This window comes from Mus caroli, unplaced genomic scaffold (genome assembly GCF_978045245.1).
Source record: "Mus caroli unplaced genomic scaffold, Mus_caroli_1 scaffold_6, whole genome shotgun sequence".
Taxonomy (NCBI): Eukaryota; Metazoa; Chordata; class Mammalia; order Rodentia; family Muridae; genus Mus; species Mus caroli.
In genome coordinates this window covers 73,249,497-73,265,413 of record NW_028227261.1, presented here as the reverse complement: position 1 = coordinate 73,265,413, position 15,917 = coordinate 73,249,497, and the positions used below count along the sequence as shown (strand labels likewise).

At 38.5% G+C, this 15,917-nt stretch overlaps 1 protein-coding gene across 4 annotated transcripts in view; it reads right to left on the bottom strand.

Annotated features, from left to right (window-relative positions):
- Nfib (nuclear factor I B) overlaps window positions 1–15,917 on the bottom strand; it is a 215,511-nt gene that overhangs the window by 22,323 nt on the left and 177,271 nt on the right. For 2 of the 4 annotated variants that reach the window (XM_021160526.3, XM_029476292.2), the window contains exons 8-10: window positions 15,353–15,537; window positions 11,166–11,331; window positions 8,066–8,148 (exon numbers count right to left, since the gene is read on the bottom strand). In XM_021160526.3, coding sequence (XP_021016185.1) covers window positions 8,066–8,148; window positions 11,166–11,331; window positions 15,353–15,537 — 434 coding nt within the window. The remainder of the gene's footprint in view (window positions 1–8,065; window positions 8,149–11,165; window positions 11,332–15,352; window positions 15,538–15,917) is intronic. The other 2 variants (XM_021160527.3, XM_029476293.2) reach the window with 1 other exon arrangement.

Genomic DNA, 15,917 nt, shown 5'->3' with positions numbered 1-15,917 from the left:
TGCCTAGTTACATGCAGATTGCTTTTTTCTATAACCACTTCTAAAAATTTCAAGTGGGCAATCTCTGGCCTCATCCTGAACATTTAAAATCAACATTTTCATTTATTTAGTTAGTTAGTTTTGCCTTTCTTTCCTACATATTCTTTCAAAGATGCTAAACCAAACTCGTCATTTCCATTTATCATTTATGTATATATGCATATATATAAATACATATATATGCATGCATACACTTAAATGTTTTAAAGTTATATTTCCTCTAAAACAGGAAAAATGTTTACATATATACAAAATGACCAAAGATTATATTTAAAAATAATTTAATGCCAAAGAAGTTGGCAAGATACTAATTAATATTGAATAAACTTTCATTCATTAATTAAAATTACAAAATAAAATTTGGATGTCTTTGTCTATATTATGGACCAGCAGTGTGTACACTTCCGAGGTGTCTGAGGAGACAAATATTTGTGCCAGCTTATATATTATCACCCTTTTGAACCAAGTTATTACTTAAGCAAAAACATTTCTTTCTCACTCCTTTTAAAATTATTATCTTTTCTATTAACAATCTTTCAACTAATAAACTACCCAATAAAGTAAAAATCTAAGGAGCGTAGGTAAGGGAAACAGTTAAAAAACTAAAATAAAAATCACCTATTATTCACCAAAGATTTCTCTGACAGGAATGTCTAAAAAAATCAGGTTCTTAAACATCTTGCTTAACCAAGACACTTGGACCAAGCAAATTCAGAACAAATTTTTAATACTGAAAGACTCAAACTAAATGTATTTAAGCTTCTTTAGGACAACATGTGAAATATTTTATTATGATGATTAAAGATGCAAACCCTAATTTTCTCCTTAAGCTTTAAAGAGATTTTAAATAATAAGCAATCACTGTTTCAAAATTTAGAGTAGTGACAGTCTAGCTTTGTGGTTTTCAACATGTAGGTTGCAATCTCTTTGGGTGTCAAAATACTCTTTTGTAGGGGTTTTATATCAAATATCCTGCATATCATATATTTATGCTATATTCATAACAGTAGCAGAATTTCAGTTGGAGTAGCAACGAATTCATTTTATGGTTGTGGATTCCTATACATGAAGAACTGTATTAAAACATTAGGAAAGTTGGGATCCACTGGCCTAGTCATTGTTCTGAGAAAGGCTCAGTGCTAGAAAATTCAACTGTCAATTATTTCTAATCAAACTTTAAAATTGAATTATAACTGGTACAGAAACATATATCTTCCATCTCAATTACATTTTCATAAGTTCAAAACGTCTATAAATGTGAGTTTTCTAAGTATTTCACTTTACAATATAAGAGGTGATCTCCTATCCCATAGCAGTCAAGCTTAAAAGACCATGAGCAACCGAGCTTAGAACCTCAGTCTGTTAGTGCCATGGGACTGTGTAGGGGAGGGGCTGGTTCCAATTCTTCTTACACTGGAAAAGCCAGACTTAATAATACACACATCTGTACAGAATACATAGCCACATGCTGTTTTACTTATTTAATTTATATGTACCTACCAAAACAAAAGAAGACTGTCTATAAAGCCAAGATGTTAAATCCATTGTGTCCAGTATTCCAAAAGAAATAAAAAATGAAAGAAACAGGACCACCCCCATAAAATGATGGGTACAGGCATAGGGGTCAAAAAAAAAAGTATTGCAAACTACTAAGAAAAAGGTAAGGATGAAGACATCCCAACATATGTTCTCAGACTGGAGTTCCTCCTTCTGAAGGGAAACTTTGTGCCTGCCACAATTCTGATGTGACTGTGTCAAAAAAAAAAAAAAAGATAGGAATGAAACCATCTGATTTCTTTCAAATATCTGCATAAGGAGGCTGGGATGTAGCTGTCAAGAGAGTACTTGCCCTGGATACACAAAGCCCTAGGTTTGGCCCCTCGTCCTCAGCACCATATAAAACCAAGGATGGTGGTGCATGCTTTTACTTCTAGCACTTGAGAGGAGGAAGCAGGAGAACCAGAAGTTCTAGGTCATCTGCTATCACACAGTGAGTCCAGAGCCAGGTGCGGATCTTAACTGATTAAAATGAGAAATGTGCCTAAGCAGAAACTCCTAAGTGGAAATACCTTAGGTACTATACTCTCAGTATGCTAAGTTGCTCATAGCCACAGAGAATCAACATGGCCTTAAATTCAAGTCTGTATACTCAGGTGAAAGCCCTTCATTATTATTTGAAGGGACTTTGGTTAAACACATAGCAACTTGGGGGGACAAAAAAAGTAAGAAAAATGATCAGGGCAACAGGTTGGGGGAGGGGAGCAATGGAAGAGTACAAAAAGGACTGCCATTTGAGTGTCCGTGCTTGCCACTCATGGACTGGATGGGCACCGTTTTCCTCTGTTACTATTAACTACTTGCTATGGAGCACCTGGAAGGAACTGTGGATGGATGCTACGGACCTTTAATGAACAAGGAAAATGACTGCAAGGAAACTGTCAAGAAGAAAAATCAAGACCACCCTGGTACCTACAAGTCACAATGTCAATATCTGAAGCCAAGGTTCTTGATACTTCACAGAATAAAGTTAAATGGGTATAAATAGTCCACGAAAATCACTGACTGTAAGTCATATGTTCAAGAGTGGGAAAATAAAGGATTCTTTCTTTCAATGGAAACTCCTCAGGCCTGTAAGATTTAAGGTATTTAGGAATGCTAGAGGGATGTGTTCCTTATCCTTCTGAAGGCTTGTTCAAAGTCAGACATAGCTGTTCGTTCCCATCAGAGGGCAACAGCCAAAGTCCTGACTTTAAACCTGGCTTCTTACCACACTCTACCTTGCCTGCTGCTGTCCCACCCCACCATGCCTGTCACTGTCCCACCCTATCATGTCTGTCATGTTCCCACCCAACCATGCCTGTCACTGTCCCACCCTATCATGTCTGTAATGTCCCCACCCCACCATGCCTGTCTCTGTCCCACCCCACCATGCCTGTCATGTCCCACCCTATCATGTCTGTAATATCCCCACCCCACCATGCCTGTCATGTTCCCACCCCACCATGTCTGTCACTGTCCCACCCCACCATGCCTGTCATGTCCCCACCCCACCATGCCGTCACTCTCTCTTGCCTATCCTGAGCTTCATGTGCAGCTCAAACTGTTTGTAAATATCATCTTTAGAATTTTCCCACTAAGAGCTTTTTTTTTTCAGTGTTTTTGCTGATTGAAATTTAAGGCTGCATTAAACATAATTTTATTTTGTCATTAATTAAAATGGTATATATAGAGTCTTGTCTTTGGTGACTAGGAAAAGTCAGTAAAGGAATTAATAATAAAAGACAGCCAGTTGAAGGAAGATTTTTTTTTTCAATTTCAAAACTAGCCCTAAAGCTAAACATATGCATAGCCATTAGACTGACTAAAACTTCCTTTAACTATGTTCCCTTTTCATCAGGCATATGTGAAAAGTGACCTCTTACCATTTACATACCTACCCAGAAGTCATGTGATAGGCTTTTGCGTCATGCTGTCAATTATGATAACAGCCACAATAAGAATGGCCTGAGTGTTGATAGCCTGCTTCCGGGCTCTACAGAGAAGCCTGTTGATAGTCCACTTGTGTCCTTTTTCAATTGCTTGCTTCTAATGACTGACTTTTCAATGCTGGTTTTTTAATGTTCCAAGCTTTGGCTTTGTCATTTGCCAGGACAAATATTATAAGAGGATTTCACTTCATGTTTTAGTTTAAAAAAAAAAAAAAAAAAAAGAAAGAAATCCTACAGAGGCAATTTCTTTAAAAGCCATTTTTGTGTAACAGAAATCTTTAGTGTAATGAAAAGTACTTCCAAATCCCGCCCAGAAAAGTGTTGAAACCATTTCAGCTTCAGCGTAACTAGTCGATAACTGAACTTGCAATAACAGCATTACATGGTCACACAGGAGATGTAACATTGAAGCTCAAGCACCAATAAAACCCACAGTGTCTAGGCACTCGGCCAGTGCCTCTAGTCACAGATAGCACAGACAGCCAGGACATCCTAGTGAGACTGAGACCAAGCCCTGTGTTTTTACAGTTAGGAGCTTCCTTGACTTAATTGTCTTATTTAAGGAAGGCAAAGGCAGCTCCCTATTTCATCTGCCTACGATCTCCAGTGCGGTATTCAATGGCTGGTTAGACTGGTGTGGCTTCGTATAGCTGTGTGGTGGGGTCTCTAAGGGCTACACAGGAAGTGTTTTAGCTACAAGCTTTTAATTTCAATCTACAACAAATCTTGTCAAACTGTCATGGTATTGGTGTGTATTACTAAGGTTTCTGCTGTGAAAGCAGCCTTCTACTGAACTGTAATTGATGATAAATAAGCTAGATTATTTTAAATTACTAAAGTCCCTATTATAGTAAGCAAATTATGAAGCTTAGCATATAAGGACCTGGTATTAATTTAACTGAGTTTTCTCATAATACCCATTTATATTAACATTGTTAACCTGAATTATAAAATAATGTCTATACCTTCTAAGCCAAATCTAACATTCTGCTGGAGGGTTCCCATTTCCTCAAAGAGATAAAATTTGGGATATAGAGTTCAGTCACTGTCAATAGGAAGGAGTGTGCACAGAGTGCTTGCGAGGCAGGAAGCAGGACTTCTACACAGGGAAGTCAGAGAAGGTGCGTTCAACATTCTGAAAGTGTTCCAAACCAAGACAAAGTGTTTGGCAGCAGAAAGCAGAGCCCAGTTTGCTAAAGCAGAACCTCAGAGTTCTTCAAGCCACCACACCATCTTCCAACACAAAAGTTACAGCAGAAAGAAGCTCTAGATGAAACAGTTCTGGTTTGGAGATTTCTCCTACATCACTGGCAAATACAGTAAGCCAGTCAATGATCCCAAAGACAGGCGAGCACCAGGCCTCAATGCCCAAGGCAGTGACATCCCATCAAGGCACGTCCTGATCAGTTATATGAGCTGAGGCTTATTCTCCACAGGGAGGGTTATTGTTAGTGCTCAGCTAACAACTGCTTTACACAGACCTTCCTGAAACACTTTACATAATTACGTGACTTTATTTTTTTATATTCAAATGAGATATTGTATTTAGATGATAGGTGAAATTCCAACATCAGAAGGGGGAAAAATCACAAAAACTAATATTTCAAGGCAGTTAGGAACTGGCATTAATCAGAAATAATCATTATTAAAAGGAGGTTGCAGATATGCAATGACTAATAACTGTGTAACAAGCACCTAAGCAGAGAAGCACGGGTTTCATTTGCCAACATGGATGTACTTTAGCATTTTATGTTTCAATTGAAAAGGCAGTGTGAGCATATGAAAGAAACAGCTACCGTGAAAGGTCTTCTGCAACGTCACTTTGTGGGAAGGTTGTCTGAAGACAGTCAAAACTATTCAATAATCTTAAATTTATTAACTTTAATTTATGAAAGCTATATTAAAGTTCTTTTCTAAGGGAAAAATAGCATGGAACGATGCACATCAATACTTTTCATAAGCTGAGAGGATACATCTTTATTAAGCAATCTGCGGGAACTGAAGAATGTACCTGGTGACAATATTTATTTTTAAAGGGTCATGTATATTAAAGGTTATGGGGAATGTTTAAAAGAGTTCCCTCGGCCTAAAGCCACTGCCTTTCTAATTTTGAATTTCTCCTAGCTAATATAAAATGATTGATCACTTTTATTTCATATACCCCTTCATTTTCCTTTGCATTCATCACTGAGAGCTTTAAACCAAATGCATTTAGGAGCTGCCCTTAGAAGAGTGCTCTCTTCTAAATCTTCGTAAAGTAATGAGAGGACACAGTAAATCAATCTCACTTCTGCTGGAGGAAGAATAACCTTTCCTGAAGTCATTTCAACTATTTCACTCTCTCCATTCCTGTACAGTGAATGTACAGCTTCATTGCTGCAGTTCTTAACGATAATAGGTTTTAACTGGTGCTTCAATTAGGTGGTGTGCTTGCATCATGTGAAATACATTTATGTTGTTTTCTTCGTGCCTCAAAATCATAGCTCACTATGTATTTGGTTTCTTCAAATCAAAATTCCATTACATAAGAGATAGATAAGTTATCTATTCAGTATTTACAAATTGTAACTGTGGGATATATAGCTTTTCACTTCCAAGGATTAATATATACCATATATTCATAAATAGCAAACACATTAGAACTCAGATAATATATGCACATTGTAAGTGGTCTTTATTCAGCACTGATCACTTAAATAACAAGTGCCAGTCTTTATAGGCATGTCTGTCCTATGCATTCCTCAGATTAAAAGATTCCCAGATTTCTGCCTATTTTAAGGTCTATGTTCTCATTGTGCTAAGCTTTCTTGATGCATCTTTAGATAATGCTGAGAGGATTTTGGCACAAATATACTTTTGTAATTGTCATTGCAGGAGACCCTGACATTAATTTTAATTGATACAAACTAAAGCTGCCCTGGTCTAGAACAAGGAAAGAGGACAATTGCTTCTGAATGCATGGGATTCTTTATAATATCCTAAATGTGTTTGGGGCTAAAGGTTAAATAATGAAGGCATGTTTTTTCAATTAAAAATTAACTGGAAATTATAGATGTGTCATAAAGAATACAAAGTCCCATGACAAAAATATTTCTGAAAAAAATTTATAATGATTTTAAAAAAAGAACATGTTTCCAAAACCTATAAATCCTGCATATGTTTAAAAAGCACAATGATCACATACATTTGTTAAATAGACCTATAGTAATTATAACACATTCATATTATAGCACTTTTAGAGGTCAAAAAAAAAAAAGCAACATTCCAGAGAATTCTGTTGAAAAGCCATTGGATGGCAAAGCCACTAATTATTATTTGGTATTTCCATAACTATATACAGATGTCTTCAGTCAGTTCTCGTGTGTTCTGTTTTGTTATTTTAACCTTGCAAAATGTCAAGTATCTTGAATGAGCTATCAGCTATAGGGTTTTCTCTGAACTCCACATGTGGTGACCTTTACCATACCCAGCTGATCACCTGGGCCTGTGAAAGGGAAGGCCCGGAGAACAGTAAGCAAACTCCAGACAGGCTGTTCTAGAGCGGAGTATGTGGGCACATGGAATTGCATATGCTTGATACACATATAAACCTCATATAAGCACAGATGACTAACAAATGAAGAGCCAAGGTGTCTATTCCAGCTCGGTCTTAGGTACTACAGCCTATGTTTTCTTATGTAATGTTTTGCATACTGTTCATTTCAGACTGCTCTGCTACCCAAAGCTAAGAGTAGCGAACATATGCTTCATAAAATAGGCTTCGGTTCTGAAGTGTTTACAAGTATTTCTGTGACCCTATAACTAGAATCATGGGATTTCTATGTTGGTGTGGTGCATTCTTCTGACTGTGGCTAATTTGTTTATAAGCCACCATTAATCCTGGCTGTACTTTTTCACAGTTTGGGTAAACACTTCATTTGCATTAAATTTACAGCATTAATGAGATGTGAAATTTAAAATGCTACTTGAAACATAAATGATGTAAGAAGGCAGAATCACCCCTCCCCCCAAAAAGTGTTTCATCTCATCTGAAATCAGCGAAGCAATGTAAACTATTAGAGTAGGGATAATGTGTAGCCTGTGAGCTCAGCTCTACAACACATCCTCCTCCTGGACTATGATACAAAGGAGGAGTAAAACATCTGGAGAAAACAAAATTGCTCCAAACACAAATAATGTACTGACTCTAGCTGGTTCTCCAACTGGCTTTCCATGTCACCCCTTGAAAGCCACATAGGCTGGTAAGTCCTCAGGGTCTAGTCAGGCAGGACACTACAGTCTGGCTGAGGTGCAACAGTCCTGTGGGTGTTGTCACTGTGTGCTAGGAAGACAGAAGAGGCTGTGAGCTAGTTTCAGAAACTCCAGAGAGGTGAGAAGCAGAGGACAAATGAGAAAAAAAAATTGGAAAACAAAATGATCAATTTTGGTCTCAGAAGCCCCGTGAGCCCCATCCTGAGTCCAGATCTGAGAGGCAACATGGAGAAAAGCGCCGAAGCAAAGCGTGGCCTCCCCATTCCACCTGGGGGAAACGTGCCCACCTGTTGCTGATGCAGGAAGGATGGGTCTCTTGGGCTTAGTCCCACATATCGATTGGCTTGAGATGTGCCTGAGGCTGTGTAGGCTGATTAAGGAAGAACAAAAACAAAGATAAAAATTGTGAACTGTCAGAACGAACACCCTGTCCATGTATAAGAAACCCAGAGAAGTGGGATTTACTACCAAAAGGGTTTCTCCATTTCTCTTCTCTTTCATCTCAGTGACCAGCAAGAAATGGGAAAGAAATGGTAATTGACTTCAGATCAACTATTCCCCCCTTTTAAAAAAAGTCTACACAATAAATCACAACCTATCTTTCAGTGTGGGTGTCTCTCAGTGTGTGCTATGGCTATATGACTGTCTAGATGCTGAGGCCTGGCTACTCTGGAGTCCTTTCCGATAGATACACTTCTCTCCTATGTCTAATGGATTAATCAGTGATAGCTACCTGTGATTCTAAATGTAAAAGTAGGTAGAGATTGTCAGGGAATGTAACAGCTTTTAGAGACAGGGTTAAGCAGATGTGGAACTAAAAAAAAGAAAAAATACTAACACTTCTAAAAGAGGAGCACAGTTGGACTGCAGCACAGAGAATGACTTAGCTCCATCTTCTATTTAGTGTGAGAAATGTCCTCAAAGGTGGTAGAAAATTTTTTGACAAAGAAAGAAAAAAAATCCTTCGCTTTCTGTACTGGTAAAAAAAAAAACAAACAAACAAACAAAAAAACAAAAACCCCTACAAAGTGCTTGTGATTGGCCAGTGAGGAGCAGATGGCCTTTCCTATCTTTGATTACTAGGTAGAGCAGATGCAGGGGACTGTTCTTTACATTGCTGTAACTTAGTTCCAATTACTTTTTTTAATAAGTCCTTTTCTGGTGGTGTGAACTTCCCACAGAAAATTCTCATTTCTAAATCTATCTTTGACAAGGAAAAGAAGAATTAAGCCCACTGCTCCATCATCTCAGAGTAAACAGAAAAACTGATTTTGTAACATATGTCACACAACCAGGAGGTCTGAAAGGTTTAAAACCATTATATTAATTAAGAATTCAGACACGGATTTTAATAAGGCCAGCTTTTAAAGATCAATATATTAGTGCTGCGTGTTCTCTTAAAAGTGCACCATTTGACCTTGATGCTTTCAGGTCAAGTTTTTAAAACATGGAGGATGCTCACAGGTTATGTTCTAATCACTGCTAAATAAGGGGCACTGGCCATCAGAACCCAGTGTTCCACTTTCACCCACACACCCCGAGATTTCAATGTCCAGGCTGGAGGATAAAGAGAGAAGCCTTTTGCTCTTACATTGTGAACACCATATATGGGCTCATCTTTTGGTTTTTTGTTTGTTTTGTTGTTGTTTGTTTTCCCCGATCATGTAAACAGGCTTCCTTGGTCTCTAACTTTGGAGTGAAAAAAAAACATGTTTATATAATCTAGATATTTCTTTTGGATGTTTAAAATTTTTACTAGGCAAATCAAATCTCTTTTGGACCAACCTCTGTATGAGTATACAAGCAATTCATTATCAAACAAGCTGAAGGCACCAGTCAAAGGACTGTGGGTTACCTGGGCTGGGAGCCTCCACTGAACTTCAGGTATGGTTTTCAGCATCAAAGTAGGCAGCACCAGAAGTTTCTGGAACTTTGGTATTAATCACTTATCCTGAGATAGCTTTTTGTTTTTTGTTTTGTTTTTGTTTTAAAAATCATTTTTATGTGCTTTTGTTTAAACTGTCCCACTTAGGTCAAAGAAGCCTGATGCTTGCTTTTAAAACATACATATAGTATCTTAGTGATTGTACTACACACAGAAAGTATTTAAAAGAAAAGTCTCACCCATCTTTGCATTCAGAGAAGTGCTTACTGGGGTGGGACTCTGTCAGTGAGCTAATTCCCAAGCATCACTGATAAGGTGAGGTGCACTGCAAGCCTATCTCAACTTCCTAGTTTGAAAGGGCTCCTGAGTTCTGCTAAATAGATGATGAGTATTGACTGTGCACCTAAGGTGAAAAAAAATGTTATACTTTTTTTTCTTTGAAAAGTTTCTAGAAGTCATTTTAAAAAATAAAAATGAATGTTTTTCGGATGGCTGAGAGAGAAGGGAGAGAGACTAAGAGCCAGTGGTGTCTCTGATGGTATAATTCCATAAGGGAGTTCCCAGAGCACAAAGAATGCCCTTGCTCTATGCAAGAAAAATCATTGGGATATAAGACACCCATCACAGGGACGGAACATGCTAGTGCCTCTCAGATGGAATCTCACCATTTGCCAATCTGTGCATACCAGCACCCTCTGAGAAGCTGGGACTTTAGGTGAAGCCATTAGGAAATCTATTCCTTATATAATTCCGAATATTCTACATGATGAAGTGGAGGAGTCACTTGGCTTCCTGATGTGTGCTACAGAAGTATACTGCCTAAGTCTGACATTTACAATGTATGTTCTGTGAGGATACTGCCTAAGTCTGACATTAACAGTGCTATGGCCATGCCAACAAACTTAGTATGATTGTAATGTGATAGCCAAAATAACCAAAAGATTTAAAGAAAACATTGTAGATCATGTAAGTGTGGGTACCTTACACATACCTAATCCTAAACTTCAGTGTCCTTGCCTGTGCAGCACAATGGGTAACCACTTCTCTCAGTGACATAACCTACACTGAGGTAAACATGTAATTGTCTTCTGGAGACACTCACTCCTTCCGCTTGGGGGAGGGGCTTGGTTTCTAGAAATGCTCCAATAAAGAATAATTATCTAATCTCTCTTTGGGGGATGTAAAAAACCTTGGTGTATTGTGCTGTGTTGTTGGTGTAAGTTCAATGTCTACCTTGAACAAGCAGGCATGGGTTGATCACTTTTATTATAGCTGTTACTCAAAAACGACAATGCTTCTCTCCTGTCAAATATGATTTGTTAATAGAAATTTGATAAGAGAGAGCATGTGACAGCTGGGCCACATACATGCCTGCTAGCTCCACTTAAATGAGAAATCTCCATCTGGTCAGGTAGCCAGAACGTCCCTGTGTTTGCCACCTTGGATCATATATCCAATGGTGCCTTCGATGGACATTTCTCATTTCCTACAGAAATACTTACTGGTTGCTGTAGGTGAAGCTGCCTCACCTTCAGTGGATGTAGTGATGGGTTTAGTATCTGTCATGGTCAGGGTCACAGGTCGCACTGCACTGGGATGGGGAGAGGGTGCCAAGACAGGTGTGAAATGGCCAGGCACTTTCCCTACTACTTGACCACTGCTGTTAGGCTACAAAACAAAAACAGAACGCCGGGTGAAGCAATCCGAAAGACAGTCATCCTGTACAGCAACTCCTCTCAGTACACACTCAGGGATTCTGCACAGGGTAGAGATTCGCCATGCAGGCCCTCTCAGGCCTGAGCTGGGAGCTGATCAATGTTGAATAGTAAGCAGCAGCACACACAATACTTAAAGAAGGGTTTGATCATCGATGCACTTTGCACGGGTGACTTCCTCTTTACAACACCCCTAAGAGTCCAGTTGACCTGACCCTCTCATGTAGTAGGCTGGAAAACACACGCGGAGCCTGGCGCTGAGGTAAAGCTACAGTGGGATTCCTTACTGAATTCTCTGCAGTAAGAACCCAGCAATCCAACGTTCTGCTCCTCCTTCTCGGTTTCCCTCTCGGTACAATGTTCTCCTACTGAATGATGGACAATAAGGGACACAAGAACGTCAAGAAATAGGAAACATGTCCAACACTACGTAGTTTCCATCACTTACAGTCATTTCCTATGCATGTGAAAGCTCCAGCTTCCTCTCTCTCGCACACAGGTATTACAGGACATACATCTCAGGTAATTTAGACTCCAAGGTATCCAGTCTACTTTCAATGATTTGCTGATGCAAGCAAATAGAATTTAAAGCATCTAAGATTTCAGATGCAAACCCAGTTATAAAATGTGAAAGTAAGTCAGGCTTTATGCTTCAGAATAAAATATCCTCAAAGGAATGTCTCTGATGTCCCAAAGCGGACACAAGGAGCATCGACTGGTCACTGCCCTTTGTGGCTCACTTTGCTGGGCACGAAGAGTTACATAGACATTGGTGAGAATTAATGAAGAAAATGCTCTCTCCAGTTTCACAATTCAAATACATGATTACTTGAATTTTAACCACTCAATAAAAAAATTTTTTTTTTGCTGTGGTAGGAGACAAAAACACTGATTTTGGGGTATACTAGAAAGCCTGAAATATATTATTCCAGGTAGAGAGTGCCAGTGTTTATTTATACTCATACTTCACTGCATGGACTTCCTAACAATTTCCTGGCAAGTATTCTCCCCAAATGTATGTTCTTTATAATCCCAACTTTGCAAAACAAAGAAATCAATGAAACACTACATTCTAAATATCAACATAAACACTATAACTGACTATTTCTTTAGAGAAAGATAGCTAATAGCACTTGACTATATTGACTTAGAGTTATGGATTGAGTTTGGGCAGGTTACAGAGGGGTTACTTCTTCTTTTTTATTCTTAAAAATTGACTCTGAATATCCTGACAATTCATCATGGGCACTTTTAAGTATTCAACTTTATGTTGGGAAAATAAACTGGAGTTTTTCTCTGTGGAAACCTATGGGAGAATTATATCTTGTTCAAAATATTCCACTGAATAGCATGACTGTCTCACTATAATTGGTGCAGCACTAATGGAATTAATCTCCAGACTGCTGTTGGGAGGAGAAGGCATCTCCTTGCGTAAGAGTCCAGATCAGCATGGCCCTGAAAAGCAGCAGCTGACGACAGGGATTGAAGACCGTTGCTCACACTGCATTTCCAGTATTGGAAAGGGGCAGAGCAACAGTCTTACCGCGAAATACAAATCAACTGGCTTTAAGTTTTAAATTAACCATCAAAATGGGTATAACATTCTTTTAAAAAAATTTCTGCCATTCACTATAAAGACCCATTTTTGTGACAAGATCAACTTTTGGCTATGGGAAGATTATAAAAATTATAAATGACTGCTTTGTGTATGTCCTTGGAAAAAAAGAAAGCTAGCTCTCTCTCTCTCTCTCTCTCTGTCTGTCTGTCTCTCTGTCTCTGTCTCTGTCTCTGTCTCTGTCTCTCTCTCTCTCTCTCTCTTGTGCACCAGTGATGCAATCAACTGCAAAAGTGTTTCTGCCTGTTGTTCACCAAAACAGTCCATACCTACCTGAAACAGAAGTCAAATAGCGAGACTCTCAACGCACGCCATCACTGATGATAAGTTTGTGCAGGGTACACTCTGTCTACAGGAACAGACAGGTGCTCTCCCATCCAAAAGTAAGAAAAGGGACAAAGAGTGCCTAAGCCCATGCAGAGGTCTCTAAAACACCAGGGTCAAAGGACCTTCCACTCTTCAGGTTCACAGCCATTTAAACCTGTGAAGCTACAGTCTGAAGATGGACAGCAGCAGCACTGGGCTAGCCTAGTCATCCTTTCTCCCAGTATATCAAACTCTCGAGGGTTTTCTGTTAACTTTTGGCTTCCAACAGAGAGGGTAGCTCTCCTAGAAGCTGGGTCTTTACTTTGAAAACATACAGGGAAAAAAAACCGAGACAAAGGAGGCAGATTATCACCTAATATGCACTCTTAACTTATACAGAAATCGAAATATATGTAAAACAAGTACTGAATAATTAAAGAAATGCGTAACACTAAGGGCCTGATTTTAATTTGCATAATTTTCCCCCTAACAGTGCCTAATTAAGACATCAGTTTAAGAAAAAAAAAAATCCAATGGAACTCTAAGATTTTCCACACTGAATTAACGTTAAGGACTTTTAATGGATGTCTTAATTAGACTTTGTTATTCATGGAAATTCTAAACAAATTAAAATCAGACCTTGTGTGCACTGTTCCCAGCTGAGTCTAGCAAAATACTCTCTGGAACAGACTTTTGAATCCATATTCTGGGAGCAAATTTCGTTTCTAAACTGGCATCCCAAGGTCTTCCCCCACTTCCTTAATTGTCTGCAGTCTCACCCTCAGTATGTCCTGTGGACTTCTTTTTAAAGGCACAAATGCATGTGTTTAACTCCAACATGTTAATATTTGATTTTATATATTAATTAGTAAAACTAAAAGCAAAGGTAACTTTCTAGCCACACAAGGGGTACAGTATTTCATGTTTAAAATTAAAGCGTCCAGAAAGGGCCAGTCTGCTTTATTTAACAAACTAATACAAAAAGATTTTTTCCCTGAGCTTTATAATTAATACACATATACTCATATACTCTAATCTTAGTACAGCTTAACAGTGGTATAGTAAAATGTTCTATAGATTTCCCAAAGTCGTAAAAGTTGTTGTAAATGACCAAGGTTTTCTTTCTTTCTTTCTTTCTTTCTTTCTTTCTTTCTTTCTTTCTTTCTTTCTTTCTTTCTTTCTTTCTTTTAATAGATGAAACAGAAAAAAAAATACTAGACATAAGATCAAAATTACAACAGAGACCTGGATACTGTAACTATTAATAGACTCATTACTGGCACAAAGATCTTCTAGCTGGCTGAAAAATGACCCTGTGCAGAAACCTATGCAATGTCCTATCACAGAAGAAACCATACATCTAAACTGAGAAATGCACAATAAGTTACTATACTTACACAATGATTTCCTAAAACCACTATATGATGTTGAGACAGAGAGAGCGAGACAGAGACAGACAGACAGACAGTCAGACAGACAGACAGACAGAGCTAGAAATGTCATTTTATTAAATATAAGTCACGTCTCTGTAAAGAGTCAAGGAGTCATCAAAGGCTGCTGAAAAATGTTTACATTACCAAAGCTGATGTTAATGCCGAATAACTGGCCTGTAAATACAGCTGTAAGCTCTTTTGTGGGTGTTTATTTTAGCACATACCTTGCTCCTGCCTGAAATAAGCACTTTGTCTCTATGTCAAACCAGGTATTTCCAAGGTGCAAACTCGAGCTCAGAGGATTTTTTGGCAATGAACATACTGCATAAACTTTCTTTCAATGAAAACCCAAAAACATTAAACCCCAAACGTCTTCATGAATGTATCCCTTTGGGGCAATGCCCTTCCTACCTGTCATTCAGCCACCCTTTCAATAAAACAACAACAACAAAATAAAACAAAAGAAACAAACAAACAAAAAACTTATGGAGTCGACAAGAAGCTTTCTGAAGACTTGATGTTCCATGAGGCACACCGCCTGGCTAAGCTCTTACTTGGAAGGAAGTAGACCTGCCCCACGCCCCTCAGGTTCTATTTATCTTGTTTTCTCTTATTTTTACCTGGCTTGTTTGAGGACTGGATGGGTCATAAGAAGGTACGTAGTTCTTCAGAGTATCCTGAGGATTCAGGTGAGGAGGATATCTGATTGTTGGATGAGAGAAGTAGCTGGAAGGTGCCGGAGGAAGGATAGCTTGCGTCGGAAATGGCAACGGTGAGGGCGGAGGTGGAGTTCGAGTTGAGATGACTGCAGAACACAGAAAACAGAGCCTGGCTAGTCAGTGCATAGCCTTCCCACATCATTCACTTCCAACGTGGTAACACTGGAGAAAATTCGTTCACTTGTTCCCATAATTAAACAAACTACCTTTCATGTTTTACTTTCTCAATGCTGGCCCTGCTAAGGACATAAAGACATTAACTCCACCCTACATAACAAATCCATCTCTCTTTCCAGATCCACAAACAAAACTTTAAAAAAAAGAAAAGCTCTTGAACAGATTAGGGTAGAACTATAAAAACAACAAGTAAGTGACTTTCCCATGCAAGGTATACTTGTCAATTACAAAGTCTTTGTCTCCCTAAATCTGGACCAAGTTACAGCATTAATTAGAGAGAAGGAGGCCC